General features: G+C 42.4%; 2 protein-coding genes across 8 annotated transcripts in view; both read left to right on the forward strand.

Annotated features, from left to right (window-relative positions):
• The window catches only part of ap1b1 (adaptor related protein complex 1 subunit beta 1), a 28,399-nt gene extending 26,420 nt beyond the window's left edge, over window positions 1-1,979 (forward strand). For all 7 annotated transcript variants that reach the window (XM_005473361.4, XM_005473362.3, XM_005473359.4 and 4 more), the window contains one exon: window positions 366-1,979. In XM_005473361.4, coding sequence (XP_005473418.1) covers window positions 366-440 — 75 coding nt within the window. In that variant the 3' untranslated portion in view covers window positions 441-1,979. The remainder of the gene's footprint in view (window positions 1-365) is intronic.
• Window positions 1,980-3,177: 1,198 nt separating this feature from the next.
• On the forward strand, window positions 3,178-21,077 carry rasl10a (RAS-like, family 10, member A). Its single transcript, XM_003451638.5, has 3 exons — window positions 3,178-5,926; window positions 16,324-16,448; window positions 20,309-21,077. The coding sequence occupies exons 1-3, from the start codon at window positions 5,711-5,713 to the stop codon at window positions 20,577-20,579; spliced, it is 612 nt and encodes a 203-aa protein (XP_003451686.1). The 5' UTR covers window positions 3,178-5,710; the 3' UTR covers window positions 20,580-21,077.
• Window positions 21,078-22,330: the final 1,253 nt, after the last annotated feature.

Genomic DNA, 22,330 nt, shown 5'->3' on the forward strand with positions numbered 1-22,330 from the left:
CGTCTGTATGTGCTTTATAAGACTGAATGTGGGTGGGGGTAGTAGTGGGTGTCATCTGAAGCCTTTTTCCTTCTAAGGTGGAAAATTAGGAATTTAATCTTCTAGAAATATAAAAGATGAGGTCATTTATTTACCATAAATCCAGGAATCTGGAGAAATGTTATGTGAAGTTGCCCGATGAAGATATCAGCTGAGCAGCAAAGATTTAAGACCAAACAATAAGTTATCGCCTTTTCTGAGGTGCTTTATATAACCCGCAGCAGGCCTTTAAAACCTGCTATTTGTTCATGCGTCTGTCAAAGCACTGCCTGCCAACAGACTGCTTTATAAATCAAATCATGCTCACCCTAACTTGTCTCCCTCAGGTCTCTCTGAAGTGCAGAGCTGCAGAGGTTTCCCAGTGGGTGTTCCAGAGCTACGAGGCGGTGCTGAAGAACTGAACAAACAAGCCCGTGCATCCACCCAGCCGCAGCCCTTGCAGACTACCATCTCACTCTCGCTCTCTCTCATTCTCTCTCGCCTGACCCGCGAACCACATCACAGCCTCACGCAGTGCCGGGAGCCGCTTCCCGCTGCGTTCGGTCGGGACACTGCAGTCCTCATGTTGCCCAACCATTTCATCAGGATGGTTAATGGGTCTATCGGCCCTTCCTTTCTTGCTTGCTTTCTTCCTTTTTTCCCCTCCAATGCTGCAGAGAGATGTGGTAACTCTCTTGGCTGCCCTTATCCTGTCCCCATCTTTGTTCACACCACATGCTTCAGTTTCAGGAAATCATCCCAAGCTAAATTATCTGAATTCAGGTCCCCTGTTCTCCCCTGTCCGAGCCAACAACAATCTTTATTCGTTTTTTTTTTGGGGGGGGGCAGACGGCTCTGAATGTTTCTCTGCATGAGGCGCTTTTATCATTTTCAAGCCCTGCTACACACACTTTCTTTCTCTCTCTCTCTCTCTCTCTCTCTCTCTCTCTCTCTCTCTCTCTCTCTCTCTCTCTCTCTCTCTCTCTCTCTCTCTCAAATTGGAGTCTATTTTTAGCACCTGTGATCAGCAGGTGAATCATCACTTTCACCATATTTATTTGGGGGTTAATTTCAATTAAGATGTCAGACAGGAGAGGCTTTGACTGCCTTTTAGCTTCTCTCTCTGTGAAGGGGATAAAAGGCTGTGTGGATCTTAATAGAGCCACATAATTGCATCTAAAAAAAGAAAAAGAAAAATTACACTATTGTTTTTGTCTTTTATAGTTTTCTTTTAGTATCTGGTTATCAGGGGGATCATCGTCTGTCCCCGAAAGCAGAATGTCTGTTTTTCTGTGTGCATGGAAACTGTGTGTTACTGCGTGTATAATTTTTACATCAACATCGCAACATTTTATAGACTAGCAGCAGTTGTCCTCGGACTACTCTCTTACTCAGTCATTCCATGGTTTAATTTGTGTTCATAGTCTCGTTTAGCGCACATGCTGCAAACTGGGAGAGAGGCTCAGGTGGCGAGAGTTTTATAAGTGTCGGCGCTCTCTGCGTCAGCAGCGCCGGCCACCCCGGGCTCTCTGCCACTTTGCTCTCCGTGTGTATCCACGCTGCAGCTCTCTCGAGGTCCACGCCTTACCTGACATGAAGGCTCAGGTGGAAAATAAATCAAAACAGCTGATGCCATAGTTTGTAACACTTCTGAGTCACAAGCGCACATGTAGGTAGCAGGCAGCGTTCGCTAAAACAAAGCTGGATCAACATGCAGCGTCTCTATTTGAGCTGCAGGCTCCGCTGATTAATTGGATTCCTTTTAGCGAGCTGGTACACCAACTCTACCGGCGCTACAGGATCAGCACGGAGGCTGTGTATTCTGAGTGTGTGTCTTTGTGTGTGATGCAGCTGATACTTATGACATGCTGTACAAAAAAAAATCAGATGTTTAATCAGATGTTTGTTTTTTCATTGTGTGTACATCATTTGAAGAACTATTAAAAGTCTTGATTAATTCACGCGTGTGTGGTCGTGTGTTTTTGTTTGTTTGTTTTTAAGTAGTTGTATATTGTCACAGATTCCGTTTTAAAAATGCAGATTTTTTTTCCTTTCCTGTTGATGCTGAAGTCCCAGTGTTAAAGGATGTGAAACATTATCTCAGTTTTATTTGCCCCCCTCCCGCCCTCGAGGACCTGGAAATCAATGTGCACCATTTTGCACACACGCCATAATCGTTGATGACCTTTGCAGCATTCTCTCTGGGCGCCACAGCTCTGCTCTGGTGTTGTTGACCGAACGGTGTCCGCAGCTTTGCACGCAGAAGTCGACAGACTCTCTGTTGTGCTCAGCCTCGATCCAGGAGTGAAATCTGAGGTTTATCCATCACAGAGTGCACCCTCCTTTTCCTGAAAGTCCAACCTGCTTTCGAAAGCTTAACCAAGATTTCCTCTGCATGATCCAATGGTGGTCACGAGCACTTCTCAGCTCGGATCTCTGACTGCGTGAATCATAAGGTCAACAGAAATCACTGACCAGAGCAAAGTGAAGCTGTGGCAAGTGTCAGACTTTCTTCTGCTGCTGTAATGAATGATCCATAATATTGATCCCCTAACGTGAAGGACTCCAAAAGCGGGCGTTACTTTACTGTCTTTTAGTAAATGTCTCCTCTCTATGAGAGCACAGCCATTAACTACCAAACCACAAATGTAATTTGTGTGACTAGCAGGGAAGTAATCACAGTATTTTATCTCTTAAATAGATTTTCTGAAGTGTTGGGAGAAGAAATCAAGAAGCTGAAGCCCTTCTTTAAACTCAGTTCTTTTCTTCTTTTTAAAAAAAAAATGTATCCAGATCACTTCTACTATTTATGGTCAGTCCAGGAGTGTCACACTCATTTTAACGTCGTGGACTCAGTTTCAGTGAAGCTATTTGCTCTAAACTGTTCACCTTAGTTTGATTGTAAAGAAGTTTAAATACACGTTTAATTTCTGAGCTCTCTTAAGAGATAAAGAAATGCAATTAAAGCAGCAGGTCTTTATTTTTTTCAGTGTTATAAAGATATGTTGCTGTGGAAAATCAAAGCAACTTGCCAGCATGGACTGTCTGGGATTACACTGTAAGAAATAGAGGTCTTTATCCTGAAGTAAAAAACAAACAAACAAAAAAACGAATAAAATATTGCATTTTTACTGTCATGACCAGAAAATGGTGTTAAAGATGGTGGAAAAGAAACATTTCTGTTATTAAATAGAACACCAACACCAATAATTAAATGATAAAATAAACCTCCATTCACTTAATGGTTTATCTACTACTTTGGGACATGGGGTTACATCTGTCAGTAAGAAGATTGAAACAGATGAAGAGACAGTTAAAGGTTGCCCTGCTTTTTAGAACTTTCTACATTTTCCAAAATGTAGCTGAGCTGAACAGTGGGACAGCTGGTTCTTATACAGCGCTTTTCTACTATGAAGCACTAAGAGTAGCTTCATACAAGTTATCTCATTCACACCCATCCATATAAGTCCTTTCTATCTCGCATTCATACACATTCATACAGCAGACAGCAATTGGGTTAGTATCCTTCCAAAGGCTATTTGGTAAGGAGTAGCCAGCGACCTGCTCCACCTCCTGATCTACAGCCATCATCAGCTCTGTTACGTGTTCTGAGAGTAATCTCATACATTCAGCTTACTCTTTATCTTGACATTTTCCAGATTTGGCATTTATCATTCGGTGGCAGCACGTCTATATTCCTCATTTGTGATGTTTGATCATCGATTTTCTGATAAAACATGTTTGGAAAGACAAAAATATCTTTACCACCGTAACAACATACTGTCATTTATTTTAGCTTTAATCTCCTCCTTGTAACACATTTAAATGTGGATTTATTGAGTTTTTTCTTTGAAATATTCTGTTTAAATAACGTTCTTCCTTAGTGTCATTTTTTAAGACATTTGTTCTGTGATATATTTATTTTATTCAGCCAAGTTGTTTTTCATATTTTAGCTGCTGTAACACGGTCAATTTCCAGCTTTCAGGACAAATGAAGCTTTTATTTTATGTTCATTAAAGTAACTTAAAATGCTTTCTACGTATTTTATTTTAGGCTGCCGAGTTGTCAAACATCTCCATGGCTGATATTTACCCAACTTCAGCGTGACGCTTGCCTTGTTATTTTTAAAGGTCCTTTTTGTAAATACCCTCTCCAAATTTCCACTAAAACTCTCACCATCAAGGGGTAGTATTACCAGTGAGTATGCAGAAAAAGCTTCTGTTCTTTTAACTTTTGATATTTCTTTTTAACTAGGCTACTCCCATTTCCTCAAGAGCCTTCGCCTATTTTCCATTTGTTTATGTCTTATTAGTACCTTTACACATTTCACCAGTAAAACCCGAGAAATTTTGCTCCAACTGATTTGCATTCAGGCATGTGTAAGTAAAAAACCCCCCACCAACATCTGGGTTCATCCTGGAAAACTGGATCTAAAACGCTGTTCTTGTTAATAATAAGAACTAATCTGCAGTGTGAACTAAAACATGCAAACCTTTCACAGAACAGTCTCACACTTCTCTGGAGCTCATCTCAGTTATTCTGGGGAACCATAAATTGAATTGCGTTTATTCCTCAGCTTTGTCTGTGGTGCTCCGCTGTCAGCCTGCAGTGATTGATGGGACACATCCCGCCTCCCGTGGCCGGGGACCCTGTCCGGTCATAAGTCACCTCACAGGTATGATGTTCAGTCCTGCGCCGCCTCTCCGTGACCCTGGCGCGGAGATGATGTATAGTGTGTGTGGCCTCTTCCACAGCTATTTGTTTGCGGCGTATGGGAGCTCAAAGCTTTCGCACGCCTTGTGCACTACATGATCCTATTGGACGAGCGGGGCAGTGGATATTGCAAATGATGATGGAGAGAGAGAGCGGGGTGGAGAGGGAGAGGGAGAGGGAGGGAGGTGGAGAGCTCCTGTCTTTCCAACGGCAGACACGCAGCGCTCCTTGAGACTCCAGATGCCTTTACAGAATACGCGCCGCTGTTTGCTGTGCGAGTTGCCTCTCCTGTCTTAAATCGATCGTTGTGTTATCGAAAACCAGAAGATTATGGGGATCGCGTACAATGCGGGAACACGTGGAAAGCTTATGAGACGAGCGGCTGCGCGCCCGTCCTCATTGTGATGGAGGAGCGCGGTGGTGCATCGTTGGGGATGAGTGAGAGGTGCGGAGGAGATAATCAACGAAGACACTGAGAGCTCCTGTGCGTTTGGACAAGGTCATCGGAGCCCAGCCTTGGCAGGATTATGTCCATGTGGAGGCGGCAAGGGCGGACTTTTATGCTTCCTCTCCGGGGACGAGGTTACCTGGGGGTGTCCCCTGAAAACCAAGAGTTTCTCTCCTTGCGTTGGCTCACAGAGGCGGCGAAGAGCCCATCTATTGGTGGCTGAGCTGTATTTTTGACCATCTGCGTGTCTTGGAGATAAAAGTTTCCCCGCTCTGCTCGACGAGTGGGTGCTCTATTCTCCCACCGACTCTTCTATTGAACGCAGCTGAAGCCAGTTAAGGTGATTTAGTGGGTGCTGGTTAAAGGGGCAGCGGCGGCGGGTGGGCTGAATTCCACCAGAGAAACAGCAAGAAAAAAAAAAGACAAAATAAATAATTTTTTTGTAAAAGCGGCGGCCAGCTGTGTTTCTGGACTACCACATCTGCCGTTGTTGTCGCCGCTGTCCATGGTGCTGAACTCGGGCTCCAGGAATGGTGGAGACGCTGAGTATCGCAGTGATCGGTGCTCCCGGAGTGGGGAAAACTTCTATAATCCGCCAGTTCATCTATAACGACTTCTCGGAGGTGTACACGCCGACCAGGACCAGATATGTGTACAGACCCTCCGTCATACTGAACGGGAACATGTACGAGCTGAAGATTTTGGACGTCCCGCCGATCTCCTCTTTTCCATCAAGCTCCAGTCAGGTATCACGTCTCTGTCTCGGGAACTTTATCAGAGGAGGATTTATACAAGCTTAGAGAGGAGGGGGGTCCATTCTCTGATTGAACCCGCATCTCATTTATTTAATTTCTGCTTAATCTTACAAGTGCCCGTCTGTTCACAGCCGCTAACATCCCTCAAAGGCAAAAACACCAATTTTATTTATTCCTCTTTCACTATCAGATGTCCCTAGTCTACTAGTTGCTATGGAGACCTGGCTGACTTAAAGCCTAAGAGCTTCACTTTGGCGTTTTTAAACTCTCTCTGTCTCTGTCTTTCAGCCCGTTTATGAAGACAATATGCAAACTTGCATATTGTTATGTGTTAATCGTAACATTTCTTCTACACACTTCTAAGAAACGGCAGTGCTGCTGCTGATGGTTGTGTTGATTCTGCAGCATTGTGCTTCAGGCATGGCCACAGCACCTGGTTAAAACTCCCTTTTTAAAAATAGAGCAGACTGCCCTTTTATTCCTGACCACAGGTCAGATGCCACCCCTCATTAGTTGGAGGCACATCTGGTCGCAGGATCATAGCAAGATGAAAAAGCACTGTGAATGTTACGGCTTTGCAGTCACTTTTTTGGAGCAGATTTTTGGTTTTCTTTATTTCTTGACAAGAATCGGAGGTTCTTGAAACAGTCCTCATGTGGCCATACTGAAAGCATTATTAGATCCTGTAACTTTTTTCACCCAGCCGCCTTACAGATCCTTTGTTAAACAGTCACAATCAAGGAGGAGGGGAACACTCAGACCCACAGAGGCTTCAAAACACCACAGACCTCTGAACCTCTGTTTTCAAAAACACAGCCAGTAAAAAATAAGAACAAAAAAACAGAACCAAGGATGTGGGAGAGCTGCTTCACCTGCTTCTCCAGCCTCCTCTAAACAGGGGCAGGGCGGCCTCTGTCCAGTAGTATCATGTGAACAAGAGGAGAGGGGAGATCAAGAAAACACTGAGGTGCTTATCATGCAGTGCCAAACTATGTGATGGGTGATGAACTCTACAGCCCTGATTTTGTGTAAAAAATATATTTTTGTGAGGCTTCAACTGTCTGAATCAGTCTAGGTGATAATCTTTTAAATCCTCTTTGTGTTATTATTCCGCTTACCTTGTGTGAATCAGATGTATTAAGCATTGTTTTAGGTTTTTTTTTTTGTTTGTTTTTTTACATGGAATGAGAAGTGCGTATTTTGGCCCTTGACACTTAGAGTGAAATCGCATTAAATCCTCTCTTTATTGGAAAGACATCAGCTCTCCGCTTTCCTTTCCCTCTTAGTGGCCAAATGTGGAGAGTAGGATTTGTTACAGCAGCTGAAATCCTTCCAATCTACACATGAGCATGTGAGAACTGCTTTAATATCGACTTAAAAATGTGACTCTACCCCTCGAGACAAATGATCCTCTTGTTAAAGTCCTCTTTATCATTTTTCCCAGCCCATTAAGTTGCTGAATATAGTGCTTCCCTCTCTCCGTGTGCATATGTGCGGTGGTTGAAACAGCGCATCCCACTGCAAGTCTCTGCTGACGTGAGGCATGTGTTTGACTCCTGTCCACTGTGACCTCATTGGAAAGACAGAAATCTCCAAGGTCACCACAGCAAAGCCATTGATTTGTTGCTGCTGACTGTTTCTCTCCTTCGCTCCCAGTCGGTGTCACAGATAGGCCTCCCAAGAACAGCTGTGGTTATCTACCGCCGGCGAAAGTGCCACTGAGAAAATGAGATCAGGCCAAGCAGGAGACAACAAAAGCACAACGAGAAAGAGAGACCTCCCAAAGTGCTGGTTTTCTGTGCGCTCACAAAACCACGGCGTTAACACAGAAAACATCTGACAGGCAGGCTGAGGGGCAGAGCAATCATCTTGTCAGGGTTATACACAGCTCCCCTACTAGATTTAACATTTTATTGGAAGGTGTTAAGAGTTCTGCAGAGTGCTTACGCTACAGATTCCTGCTGGGAAGGGACTGAGTTTTCCTTTTCCAGCTAAAGTGCTTTGAACCCCCATTAAGCAATAAGCTTGCAGGAGCAGCTGCAGGAACAGCAGACGAGGCGCATCTCATGAGTTCAAGTGTCTCAAAGGTTGAGTCACATTTGAGGGGTTTCCTCCTCATTTGATTGTCTTTGGTTCAACATTTCATGCTAATGTCAGAGTGGTGATGCAGGCTCTTTGTCGAAGGTATACCAGCAGAAAAATCCATTAGCTGAGTGCTGCCACAACATTTCCATCTGACAGATTTACGGTTACTCATTTGCTAAGGAACAACACCTGGAAGGCCTGCTGTGCTTTGTCCCGCTTGTTCTTGCTTCCTCTGGTGCTTCATCCTCTATTCGCAGCGAGAGACACGGGGCATTTTTGAGTCACTGCCCTCATCTGTGTTTAACCCCGCGAGCACAGAAATGTAACGTGGGTCAGGGGCAGTTGGATGTAATGAGGGGTGAGTTGAGCCAGCACAAAGAATCCTGATTGAATTTTACTTGCTGAACACAGCAAATCAAATAAAAGCACACTTCCCTGTTAGAATACAGCTGGGGAATAAGAGAGGAACAAAGGAGAGAGGGGAGGGAGAGAGCGGGAATTTGTTTTGGTCAATTAGAAAGTTTAATGGACACCGTTGAAGCAGGGGTGACCAAATGAGGTTTTATATTGTCCTATAAAAATTGTGATGAATAAGCTGCAGAATAGAGTGAGTCAGTACGCCTCCGCGCTGATGTAGCTCGGCAATTTCTCATCAGTTCAGATTATTTTATAAGAACAGCAGTGGCGTTCCAGCAGGCGACTTGTGACCTCATTTCAACAACATACAGAGACATTAAAAAAAAATCCTTTTTTAATGCTGGAGAGAGGCAAGATTTGTATCATTTTCCCGTGAAGCTGGGTTGGTGTAATGATTTGTTTGCTTTGTGGTGTGTGTGTCTGTTTCTGAGAGTATTGCATTGAGAGAGCATCTGTCCCGGTGTGTCAATAGGATGTGATGACAGATGGATTTAAGCGTGACAGAAGATTCAGCATGATTTTTTTCTTGTTCTTTTCTTTTCTTTTCATTTTCTCTTCTTTTCCCTTTTTGTTCTTGCCATAATGTATCTCCATGACTTCCTCCCACACAAAATGCTCCGTCTCCTGCTCTCTCTGGGCATTTTTCTCAGTTATCTCTGTCAATACTTTCATATATAACAGCGGGGAAACTATCGTATTTCACTCTTGCAGATGCAGCAAGAAAGATGTGTGGGTCTGTGAAGCGCACATATCGGTGAAGCGTTAAGTGCTGACAGGATCTGGAAATCTTAGTGGTGCCTTTTAAAATGAAACTGAGCACAATTGCATTTAACCTGTTTTTGCTGATATATACACAAATATCATTATACTATCTGCAAAGGCACAGTTTTTGTAGTTTTCCCTGTGCACACCTTTACAGTTGATTTTAAATAAAACATCCAGAGGTGGTAGAAATGCAGAATTTTAGCCTTAATTCAAAGGGTTTAACAAAAATGTTGCATTAACAGTTCAGCAGTTACGGTTTGTACACAGTCCCTCATTTTCAGTGGCTCACAATTAGTTCTACATTTGATTGACGAGCGGTTTCATGGCCAGGTGAGGCACGTTCACTTGTTATTTCATAATAAATGAAGCAGGTATAATATCTGAAGTGTTGAATTTGTATTTCATAGCTTTTCACCATAATTTCAAATATGAGTCTCAAATAGATGTCAGTGCAAGTGAAGGACATCGTCACTGAAACACCAAAATAATCCTCTCAGAGAGAGAGCAAAACTCCAGGATCGGTTAAATCAGCAATCTTTTAAATGCTCAGCAAAACCACAGAGAATGATTACAGAATTATTTCCATGGCTAAAAAAACAACTTTATAGCACCCAACAAAATTAAGGATACTCTCAAGGAGGTAGGAGTATTGTTATCGAGGACTACAATCAAGAAACACCTTCATGAATGGAAATACAGAGAATTTACAATAAGGTACAAACAGTTACACTGAGGAACAGGAAGGCCGGATTAGAATTTGACAGAAAACATCTATGTGATAAAAGATGAAACCAAGATTAACCTGTACTAACATAATAGAAGAAAAAAAGGTCTCGGGGTCTTGTGACCAGGGCCTGCTGGCTGTCTGGCATACAAGGTTAAAAACTAAAGGTGACAGAGCGTTTGTATCTGTGGCTTCCAGACTCTGGATCTCTCTACCATTGAGTTTGAGATCTGTGGACTCAGTCATTTCTTTTAAGAAGCAGTTAAAGACTTATCTTTATAAAATTGGTTTTGGTTGACATTGTTTGGATGATGTACGTTTTTAGCCTCCGTGAAGCACTTTGTGATTTAATCTTGAAAGGTGCTATATAAATACAATTTTACTTTAATTACTAATAGAAGAAAAAAGTATTGAGCATTAGAGAAAGGGTCATGATCCAAAGAATACCACGTAGAAACATATGGCTGGCAGGGGAACCAGGACACTTGTGTTTATTGGTGATGTGATCGCTGACTGAAGCTGCAGAATTAACTGTGAAGTGTACGGGGCTACACTCTCTGCTCAGATTCAGACAAATGCTACAAAACCCATTGGACCGAGCTTCACAGCACAAACGGAAAATGACCCAAAGCAAACTGTAAAAGCAACCGAGAGTTTGTCAAAGCAAAGAAATGAGATATCCTTGAATGGAAGTCTTCGCCTGATCTCAGCCCAGTAGAGCAGCTTTTCAGGTATTAAATACAAAACTCAGAGCAGAGATACTCACACACGAGCAGCAGCCAAAGGCAGCTGGAAAAAAGGCCTCAAGCAAAGAAAGACAGCATTTCCTGATGTCCATGGGTTCCAGACTTCAGGCTGCAAAGAATTAAACAAGCTGGCAACCCTTTTATTTGCACTTATATAAGAATATAATCGAATCCATTATGGTTGTGTACAGTAGTGTAAAACTGTGCCCAACAAAATATGGACCAGACAAGCCTTGTAGAGATGACTCTAACAAGCTTGATCAGCAAAACACACCTTCATCCTCAGTGCTAATTACTGCCAAGTCAAATGTGAATAAAATGCTGACATTTCACTCAACAAAGCTGAAGCAAAGATTCCTTGAATTGGCTCTTAGTACAGTTAGATTTAATTAATTGTTAAGTACTCGCAAGCCATATTATTTGTTCTAGTTCAGTGATTTGAAGTAGCCTAGCATTGCAGACAGCTAGCTAGCAACCAGTTGGTGTCCACCTCTCATTCAACTATTCCCTTAAAAATGCAAAGTTTAAGTGGTAATAACATCACAATTGGTGAGTTATATTAAAAATCACCTCTGGTACACTTTTTATGAACCTGTACTAATGTAGCACTTTTTCACTCAAAGCGCTTTCTTACTACAAGCCTCATTCATGCAACTGCAATGAGAACTTTTAGTTAAACATTCACACTAGGGGTGGTGGTGTTTGTAGCTCAGTAAGGTTTGGAAAGGTTGGCGACTCCATACCTGGCTGCATGCCTAAGAATCATTGGGCATGTAGTTGAAGCCCGAGTTGCTCTCCAATGCGTGAGGAAATCGAACCACTGACCTCTTGATTAGTAGATAACCTGCTCCACCTCCTGAGACACAGTCACCCCAAAGGAAGTGAAACATCAGCTACTGAGACTGTAAACCATTTTATTTAAAACTGTATTCATATTTCCATTGTACAGTTAGGCCTTTAAGTTGTGAGTCTATGCAGATTGGCTTGCTTTTCGAGGCAGCCTCAGTGGCCCTTCGAGTAACTGCACTTCAAGGTGCACTTCAACTGGTTTCATTTTTCAGCCATGGAGGTTGTGCCTCGGGTCAGATCCAGCAATTGGTCTTGACGTTAAGCTTCCAGCTCCTGGCTTTAGCTTATTAGTATTTAACAAAGTAGGCAATCTTCTTATCTAACTCTCTGGCAGCAAACATGCAAGGATATGTCTCAGTTTCCCAAATCATTCTAATTCTTGAGAATTTCCATTCTTGACCCCTCACCAGCATCAACCAAAGTCTCCTTGTCACCTGAACACTGGAGACAAACAACAAAGGGCAATAAATGGTTTTGCTGGTCCAGGTCATTACTTTGAAAAGGGGACTTCCATCCCTAAGGGATGTAATGGATTTTAATTGCAAATGAACCAGCGTGACCTGTGTTTGACATATCTGTAATAGCTCAGCATCGGCCCCAGCCAGGTTACACCGGCCGCCCTCCTGCACTGGATGGAGTATTGATCCATCGCAACCACTCATTACGTTTAAGCTGCCTCCACTAATATCAGAGTCATGGCGGCTTTGCCATAGCCTGCTGAAAACTGACCACGGCCCTGCAGTTGTCAGGGAAACACGCTCTGTTTGGGTCTTGAGGAGCAAAGGACGAGCTGCTCTTTTTCCACGCTGTGGTAAGGCGACCGACTGGAGGACACAGACAGTGGCACCACACTTCACAGTCACGCTCCCGCAAGCACATTCTCACATCCCGGCGAGCACACACAAATAAACATGCCCACACACGCCGTTTGCATTCATTTGGTTACTGCGTATCAGTGCGCTGCCTTTTCTTTACTGATCTGTTTTGGCCTGGGCCTCGTGTTTGGGGTTTGGAGAAGTAGTATTGCTGCTTCTGTGCCGGCTCCTCCTCCACATTTAAAAACAGGATTTGGACGACAAAGAGATACGAGATGAAAACACAAGCTGCTATTTTTAGCCCCGCGGGATGTGAGGCTGCAACCACAAGCCACCGTGTGCGCCTTACGTCGTCAGCTGCCTCAGTTATCATGAACTGTAATGACAGCGAACATCTCTGGTTTGTTCGGGAAACATATCTTGGACTGGAGCTGTACTGGACACTTTAGGGTATAAGATGGGATAGACTCCAGGAAGAAAATGAATTGATGGAAGAAATTAGAAATCATAAAGAAAAAAACGCTCTTGCTGAAAACACTGTGAAAGACCAGAGAAAAGGGCTGCACTTTACACCAGTTTTCACAACACATCGTCCCACTTACGCTTTTTACTTTTGATGGCAGTGATCTTGTTGCCATCTCCGTGCCTGATTGGCTTCATTATCTTCCTGCTGATCTGTGAGGCTGTCTCTGCTCCTTGACACAAACACCCCCTCCAAAATGAATACAGGCAAAGTGTCCCTCACTGCGTTTTATCATTAGAACTTAGGCTGATCATCGCCTGTTCCCTCAGCCTCGCCTGTCACAAATTATCAGTTCATCTTCATTGTACAGATTAGCCGTACAGCATGTTTAATTTGAATGCAAATCCCCCCCAAACCTTGACAGCAGTATAATTAATTTTTTTTTTCTATTCACGTTTCTATTTTAGGTTACACAAGCTGTGTAAGTGCTGGAAAAAGTGTAGAGTAAACACCACATGGAAAAAATGACTTAACGCTGTACAAAATACTGTAGCAAATCCATCAACATTGCACTGCTCCACTCCGGGGTCACATTAGATTGCATGGTAATTATAAGCATGCAAATTAAAATGGGGCCTGACAATCAGCACTTTGATATGTGAGTTTTCAAAGCAATATGGGCACAACAAGCACGGCTCCAAAGCAGCCAAATCATCATCAGAGCCCCGAGGTTCAGGTGCATCAGTCAAAAAGCATCAAATACATCAGAGCAGAATTTCACTGAAAATCATTGCAGCATAACATAATAAACAGCTTCAGGAGAGGCAGTGATCACATGGGGAAATTGATTTGTATGTAAATTCTTTTAAAAATGTGTTCATAGGGATTTTAAAAAATGTTTTAAAAAAGAGCTCAGGAGTTAGGAGCAAATCGAACAGCAGCCACTGTGTGAAGTAAATCTACACTGAGTCTGTGGAAATCAGTGATCTTAACAATATAATATAAACTCACTGGCCATTTCATTAGGTATACCTTTTCAAGTGCTCTCAAATCTATCGGCCAATCACATGGGAGTGTGACTATGCATGAAAACATGTTCAAACCGAGCGTCGGATGGGGGAGAAAGGTGACTGAAGTGACTTTGAATGTGGCATGGTTGTTGCTGTCAGGGTAGTCCGAGTATCTCAGAAACTGCTGATCTACTGGGATCTCTGGGGTTTACAGAGAATGGTCAAAAAAGAGAAACTACCCAGTGGGCTGCAGGTCTCTGGGTGAAAATCTCTTGTCAATGCCAGAGGTCAGAGCAGGTCAGATGCAGTGAAGAGTGAAAAGTGGGTTAGAAAAGTAAACTGTGTAGTAAAAGATCCACAGGGCGGAATGACAGTAAAGGTTTGACTTTTGCCACATTTCTGAGGTGAAGAAAACAAGGTTGGAGCTTAGAGTTTTAAAATTCAGCTGTTGTTCAAAGATGACACCAATAATCCAATTAGCTATTTTAAGTACCTCCAGCAGGAAGCTGATATCACTGCACTACCTGATGACACTTTTGAGCTTTGGGAAATATGCCGGTACTTTCCAAGCATGAGACAAGTCCAACTTCCTGAAAATCTTTGCTGGTGAATGTGCCAAAAATTGATTTCCGATGTTTACATTCATTTTTCCAAATGTATAATATCTTTGCTTATATTGGTAAATAGAATTTAGTCAACAGGATTTATGAAGGGGTTATATATATAAAAGTATCTTTATGACATTATTTTACCTACACTCTTTAAAAGTTATATATTTTTAACATCAATGACACTTTTTAGCTGGAGAAATAAAGCATATATAAAAGTCACTTTCTACCTTGTGACAGGAACGTTATTTTATGGCTCAGAATGATTTGATGTCATTCATGAGAGATTGGTTTGACATGTGCTTCACAGATTATAGGCCAACAAGTCATTTACAACAGCTAAAATGTGGGTGACCATTTTTTGGCACAACACCAGAAACTTCAAAGTACTCACAGGAAAAGAGGTCTTGGGCCACATGAGCCCCTTTTAAGGCCACAACCTGTGCCGCTTTTCATTTCATTTAAAGGAATATAATAAACCTGAATGTAATGTGTTGACTGGTGAGCTCCAAATGTGGCAGAAAACAGATTTGGGTTTTTATACAGAGCCCAGCTTTCCACGCTTCCAGCATTCATGTTAAGCCAAGCTAAGCAGTTTCTAGTTCCAGCTTCAAAGTCATTATTAGTCATTCTCATCCCCAGCTACTAAACTGTATTTCCCCAGATGTTAGACTACATTTGAAAGATCCTCATCACACCGTTGTCTAAAGTGCTGCCGTGCCGTTTGTGCATGACAGCAGTCTGCATCTAATAAGAACGACCCTGTTTATTGCAAAGTTAATTTCCAATGTTTGTCTGTTAAATTATATTAAATTGGATTGAATTATGTTTTGCTGAACTGAACTGAGGCGGTCTCACAGAGTCTAGGCCCTTCATTAGCAGTGTGTGGGAACACCAGAGGTTATGTCTGCTCATCCCTTGATCCGCTGTTGCCTTTTTCATCTTTTCAACATTCTCCCAGGCCCGCGATTGTGTTCTCATTTCCTTCCCTCAGTATATCTTTTTTTCCCCAGCCCCTGAACTTCCTCTATTTGCCTCTCCCTCTTTTATCAGATCAAATGTTTATACATTAATTTCATGCTGTTACAGGCAGTAGGTCGGCAGTGGTGAGCTTGTGACGGCTGAGTGATACACAGTTGGATAGAGGGATGGTTCCTCACGTTTCTATTAAAACTAATGGCCCTCAGTAAGGTGCAAATAGACCCACCTGCACTGTGTGCTTTGATTACATTTTGAATTATGCTTTGAAAACCATTAGCATCAACAAAATGTTGCTTTTTGCTTCCTCTCCTGACAGAAGGCTGTGTTTTCTTTTCCCCAGCCTCCATCTTTGTCCTTGAACAGCGTGCAGTGTTTTACTGCGGGGTGGTCATCGTGTTTTATGACTTCGTTCAAAGCTGTAAGACTCCCAGAACCATGCCTGCTCGAGGAATTCATAGACTGCAAAAGGGAAGCAAACTGCAACAGAGCAAAGTTCTGTTACATAAAGAGGAAAAAAAAAATTAACCGAGGCTGATGGGATTATCGTTAGTCTTTTAATCTGTCATGAATCAAAGTATTGGATTTAAATTTCTCTTTGATGATGACGATGGTGGCAAAGTCATCAGTTTGTCCTGAAGGGGAAATTAATGTCCGCACCCAATTTCACAAGAACGTATTCATGAGCTGATGAGCCATTTCACTCAGAACCACAAATAACCTCATCGTGACATTTGAGGAAATGTCAGACTTTGACAAAGCCATTAGGACACACTGCCTGGGAACCGTACACGTCTGCAAAGTCTTCCATCTAATACGTCAGCATACCTGAGAGACCATGTCAGTTCTTAAGCTTGACTAAAACGGGTCTTGGACGTACTCATATGTTTGCATATTTATGTGTTTCTCTACATATCTGTCCTTTCAGGAATGGCTGGATTTGCGCTGCAGAGGTGTTCGTAATGCAAACGCATACATCCTGGTGTATGACATCTGCTGCGTGGAGAGCTTTGAATACGTCAAAATGATCCGACAGCAGATAGTAGAGAACAGGTATGGTCACACACGCTCTCTGCTGACAACGCAGATGTTGAACATATGGTCCCACATCCAAAAGCTTCAAACCAGGACTGTCAAACTCATTGGACGTCATGCATCACATACATACAGCCTGCTTTGATCTAGTGGGCCAGACCAGTGAAACTACATGATTAATGGATAAAATTACAGAAGAATGTATAGTGGTAGTAAAATATTAAGCTTTTGTTAATTCACAAAACAGAGGAGATTTTCCGGTAAATTAATAATTTATCTATTTGGGGGGGGGGTTCTTTATCCATTGGAAATTCTTCATCCTGGGCCTTATGTTTGACACCCGTGCTTTAAACCCTATATTTAATTGAAAACTGAACCACGATGACGCTGTCAAGACTCACAGGCATTACTGTTTTCTAATAAAAAAAAATCTAGGACAAGGGACAACAAAAGACCAGAAAAATTACGTAATGCTGGAAAAAAACGCTGTTGGAACATCTCAGAGCTAATTAGGTTAATTAGCAACAGGTCAGTAACATAAAAGCGCATCCCACAGAGGCTGAGCCTTTCAGAACTGAGAATGAAGAGGGCGATGGGTTTACCACCCTTTATTTTAAAATAAATAAATACATAAGAATAATGTTTAGAACATAAAAATTACAAAGAGTTTGGGGGCTTTTATCATCAAAGTACAAAATACCAAAAAATAAAGGCCCAGAGAAATCACTGCATGGGAAAATGTGAAAAAGAAAGTTTTAGCTTGTAGAGCCACCTTTAGCAGCAATAACGTAAAGTAATAGTTTTCTGCGTGATTTTCGCAGGCTCTCACTTTGTTATAGAGGAATTTTGCTCCACTCTTCTTTACAGCTTTGCTTCAGTTCATTGAGGTTTGTGAGCATTAGCTCTGTTAAGAGTCCACCACAGCAGTTCAATCAGGTTGAGGTCTACGCTTTGCCTGGAACATTGCAGCACTTTGTTTCTTTTGTTTTTCAGACATTCTGTTGTAAATTTGCTGCTTTGCTCCGGATCGTTGTCCTGTTGCATGGCCCAATTCCAGGCAAGCTTTAGCTGTTGGAAGACGGCATCTAGAATACTTTTCTACTGAATACTGAGTCATTGATTGCAAGGTAAAACAAGCCCAAGGAGTCACTTGACGGTTATACTAACTGGAATTTGTCAAGGTTTCCCTGAGCATTACACAGTCTGACCTTGGAGTGAAATTGGTGGGACATACACTCCTGGAAAGACTGTGACATTGTCTTAACAAACAGCTCAATTTGACTAGCAGCACCTGGCTGCTTCTCACCATCTTAATTCCAGTGGAAGCAGTAATGATGTTTAGTTTTTCACAGAAATTCTAGTGTAGTCGAGTCATGCATAGGATTGGACTATTCAGATTGTTATTAGTGCACAGCTTAAAAACCCAACATCCATACTGTAATTGTATAGAAGATCATTAGTGCACATGCCATAAGTAACTTACACCTTTGAAGGCTCCATATGCACGTTTTGGAGCAACGTGTGCTGCCATCCAGAGGGGGTGTTTCTCAGGAAAGGCCTTGTTTATTTCATAAAGACCACTTGTATTATGACAGCATGGCTGCATAGAAAGATAGAGGCAACAAAGTATTAAACATGCTCCTGTCTCAACTTTTTAAAAAATATGTTGCTGAAATCAAATTCAATGCAAAAAACTAATTTCAACAATTCACGTGTTGTTTTTGTGCTGTTTTCATTTGAATATAAGTTTGAATGATTTGCATTTCATTTTTAACTAAATGTAATACAACAATCCTGCTTTTTTTGTTAAACCAGGGTTTGTACAACAGCTGACACGCAGCTTGTTAACCTTCACTGATCATTTGTAATGAAATCACCCGTCTGAAGACAGCACACAATTTCACAGCCTGTCACAAAGCTGTACAATTACATGATGGTGACAGTGATTTTTAGGTTGCTTGTGGTGGCATCTTTCAATTTAGCGCGCACACTCATCATGATGACAGTTCACTGTCTGATGACATTTGATTCTTGTGTGATGCCTAACCCACACTAGTAATTTAAAGGCTATTCTTGGGACAGCCGTACATTTAGTGTACAGAAGGCCCACAGATAACATACAGTAAATGCTTCCTGGATTTGCTTTGCACCTGCTGCATATATGGGGCCAGAAATCCCTCGCTCTCCAGTCGTCAGCTGCATGCATATATTTACATATAGAAAGGTGCATTGGATGGCTTCATTTGTTTGCCATGTTGTACAACATCAAACTGCCTCTCCACAGTTGATGCCCACTTTCTCACAGCTCTGAACGTGTAACCACGAATGTTTATGATCTAAGACAGAAACCCATTATCCCCAGCAACTATGGAAGAAATTGTGAATGTGAGAGGAACAGACAACAGGGGGAAAATGTGCAATCATGGAGAGTCTAACATCAGACTGGAGAAGGAAAGGAAAGGAAGGGGAGGAGAAGGGGGCAGATACAGTAAGAGGAATCATGAATAATCGTGTTTTGGAGGGCTCTTTTTACTCTGTGTGTCAGCTGTCGAAAAAAAAAAAAGTCTATTGTTGAAATGTTCCTCAGAAATCTTTTATTATTCTGGTTCCCACTAGCGAGGAGCCTACCTTCAGTTCAGTGAGGCTTGTGACAGTGTTGTGTCCTTCCATCACTCCTATCGCCCCCCCCCTCCGTTCTCATGAAGGGATGCACGCACACCACCTCCCACATTCAGTGCACCTCATTGTGCACAAGTAGTCAAGCCCGAGCAGATATGCAAGGAGATATTTTTAAGGCTGTTATGTGAGCACAACCTGTGAAAAGGAGAAAAGTGAGATGATTGCTGCGATGTGGTTGTTCAGCTCCCAAGTTTTGAGAACTTCGCCTCGGGGCTTGAAAATTGCACCGCTCATCTCTCTCAGGCTGCATCGCTTTCTCTTCGGCGAGCCATTTTGTCCATCTGTCGAGGCAGACGTGCAAATATGCAAAAGTATGCAAAAGTCTTTGTCATACAAAAAAAGCCTTCATTCGTTCTGAGAGAAAGAGCTAAGTTGTAAAGGCAGCTGTTTAAACAGTTTATACACTTGTCTTTTCTAGATGTTCTAACTGAGTTCAACATCGGTTGTTACAGCTTTTCCTAAATAGTTTATATTCGAAGGCCCAATGACCTTGCCTCCTAAATAAGCAGCAAAATTAATATTATTGTTATCATCAACATTTCATTTTACTGTACACTCCTGCAGCTTAATTTCCCACACTGCTTCACTAAACTTCTTTTCATTTAAACACTTCTAAACCATCACTAATCACGGTTAATTGAGGTTGACTTGACGAGGTGCTCTATGTTTTTCATTAGTGCTGCAGGACTAATCTTTATATTTGCAGGTCTTACCTTTAATATCTGCACGTCCTCTACAGAGAAGATAACTGTCAGTATGACAAGAGGGGCACCTAGGTTGTTAGTGTAACATATTGGGGATTTTTATATATTAGAGTAGTTTTGTAATATAGTTTATTATTTATTATTGGTACTTTAACTTGTTCATTACTGTCTTCGCGCAACTGTGACCACATAATTTCCATTGGGATTAATAAAGTATTCTGATTCTGCTTCTGAGTTAGAATTTTATAACACATCCCTCCGGCTTGCCGTACATTTTCCCACTCAATAATGCTGTAAAGCCCTCACTGCAGCATGCGGTGGGAGGCCCCTTGAGCCTGTGAGTTTTAATCCTCCAGTCCACCCCCTCACACCTCGGAAGGAAGGGAAAACTATGCAGAGACAACAGCTGTGACAAACACCAACACGATGGCTTTGCTGGGTTTAAAAAATAAATAAATAAATAACATAACCTTCTCTTTTCTCATACTCCTGCAGGGAAGGTAGCAGCAGCGAGGTGCCAATCCTGGTGGTGGGTAACAAGAGAGATCTGCAGCGTCAGCGCTTCATGCCTCGCAGGGCCGTGTCGGTTCTGGTGAAGAAGACATGGAAGTGCGGTTATGTGGAGTGCTCTGCCAAGTTTAACTGGCACGTAGTCCTGCTCTTCAAAGAGCTGCTGGGGATTGCTGTGGCACGGGGGATGCGCCAGAACCACACCTCCATTCGGTTGCAGGGGGCGCTACAGAGGAATCGCTGCACCATCATGTGACCCTCAGAGCTCCCTCCACCCCTGCCAACTCAGGAGTGGAGCGGCAGCGGAGAGAAGGACTTTCTATCAAAATGGCTGGGAAAAATAACCCCGTGGCCTCCTGCTTTACTGAGCTGATTTTTCTTAATGAGGTTTATTAGACTAGTGCGCTGTAAAAGACACTCAAATTACACACATGGTCATCCAACCACTTCCTAGTCAACTGTGTAGAAACAAGCAAGGAAATGGGAAAAAGAAAGCAGGTGACAAACAATACAAAAAGCATAGCACAGATATGTTTCTCACATCAGCTGGACAGGTCAACATTTCAGGCTGCGCTTCCCAATATGAAAGGTCTGTCGCTGGGCCTGACAGGGCGGAAGCCGTGTTTATGAGAGTCAAAGCGGACAGGCAGCAATATCATCCAGTCTTCCTTTTGAATTTGCCACACTCTGTAAGGTCAAAAGCAGAAGCTCACATCTAACATCACTGGATTTATTTGGGATTTGTGCACGAGACCAACAGGCCAAAAGATGGAAACGATAAAAAGTGAGAGTGCTCATTTTCTGCGCCAGTTATCTCAAAATGTACATAGATAGATATGGTTAGGTGGTGTTTAATTTTAGATTCTGAGAAGTAGCCTGCATTTTTGTTCTCTCCCCCGTCCCCTATTAGAATCTTGGCCGACAGTAAAAGCTGCTTGTTCACAGAAAGGCTGTTTTAAGGTTGTCTTGCAGCAGAAAATGCTGCAGTCCCTTACCATGATGTACTGTAGGACGTAAATCTGCTCCCTCCCCTCACTCAGTCTCTGTTTCTGATGAATACATTAAATCCAGGGAACGGGGAACCTGCAGGAGGCTCCGGAGCCTGAGACAAGAACCTGTGCATGGAGCGTGTGTGTGTGTCTGTGTGTGTGTGTGTGTGTGTGTGTGAGAGAGAGAGAAAGAGATGGAGAGAGGGAGAGGCAGGTTTATAGTTGACATTCAGGCAAGCAAAGGACAGACGCGGCAAGATAACAGGCAGATGTTGAAGCACTGGATTAGAAAGGAGCAATAAACACACACAGGGATGTCCAGACTGACTATATGTGCCACATTACTATATTAAAAATGCCTCGCCACACACAGTCAATGTAATCCACTTGCGCTCCAGCAGAAATACACACGCAGAGCTTGGTGGCTTCCATATCAATATGTGAATACTATCTAATTGGTCATATCGTGAAATTAACAGCAACTCTTTTCATTTGATTAGGCCGAGGTATGTGAATATGCCAGCACTGAAAGCAAGCAGATCTATTGTATATACACGATTGATTCATAGACTAATTGAGTTGCATGCTTTTGTTGGTAGAGCCAACGGGTCAGGGTTTAATTGCACTGATGTGAAAATGTGATACTGTGTTTAATTTTTGTAATACATGGTTTTTTGACGCTGTAATGAGCAACTGAGTGGAGTGAATGTGGTCGTTTTTCACCGGCATGTGAGAGCACAAGCTCACGATACTCTACCAAGGTGTATTGTTGAACCCTTCAGTCAGGCCAAATGGCTGTGTTAGATTTTTTGTTTGTTTGTTTGTTTGTTTTTCTAGTTGAAAAAAAAAGGAAATATGTAGCAGAGATAAACTAGAAAGCAACTGCGTGTAGCATGAGTTCTCATCATTTCGTTTGTGTGCATTTTCAAATAAAAAGGGCTACTGTTTTTTATCACATACATTACTTGTGTTGTGTTATTTTTACGGTGTCAGTACTGTAAGTCATTTTGTTTGGCTT

The sequence above is a fragment of the Oreochromis niloticus genome, linkage group LG12 (assembly GCF_001858045.2).
Source record: "Oreochromis niloticus isolate F11D_XX linkage group LG12, O_niloticus_UMD_NMBU, whole genome shotgun sequence".
Lineage (NCBI taxonomy): Eukaryota > Metazoa > Chordata > Actinopteri > Cichliformes > Cichlidae > Oreochromis > Oreochromis niloticus.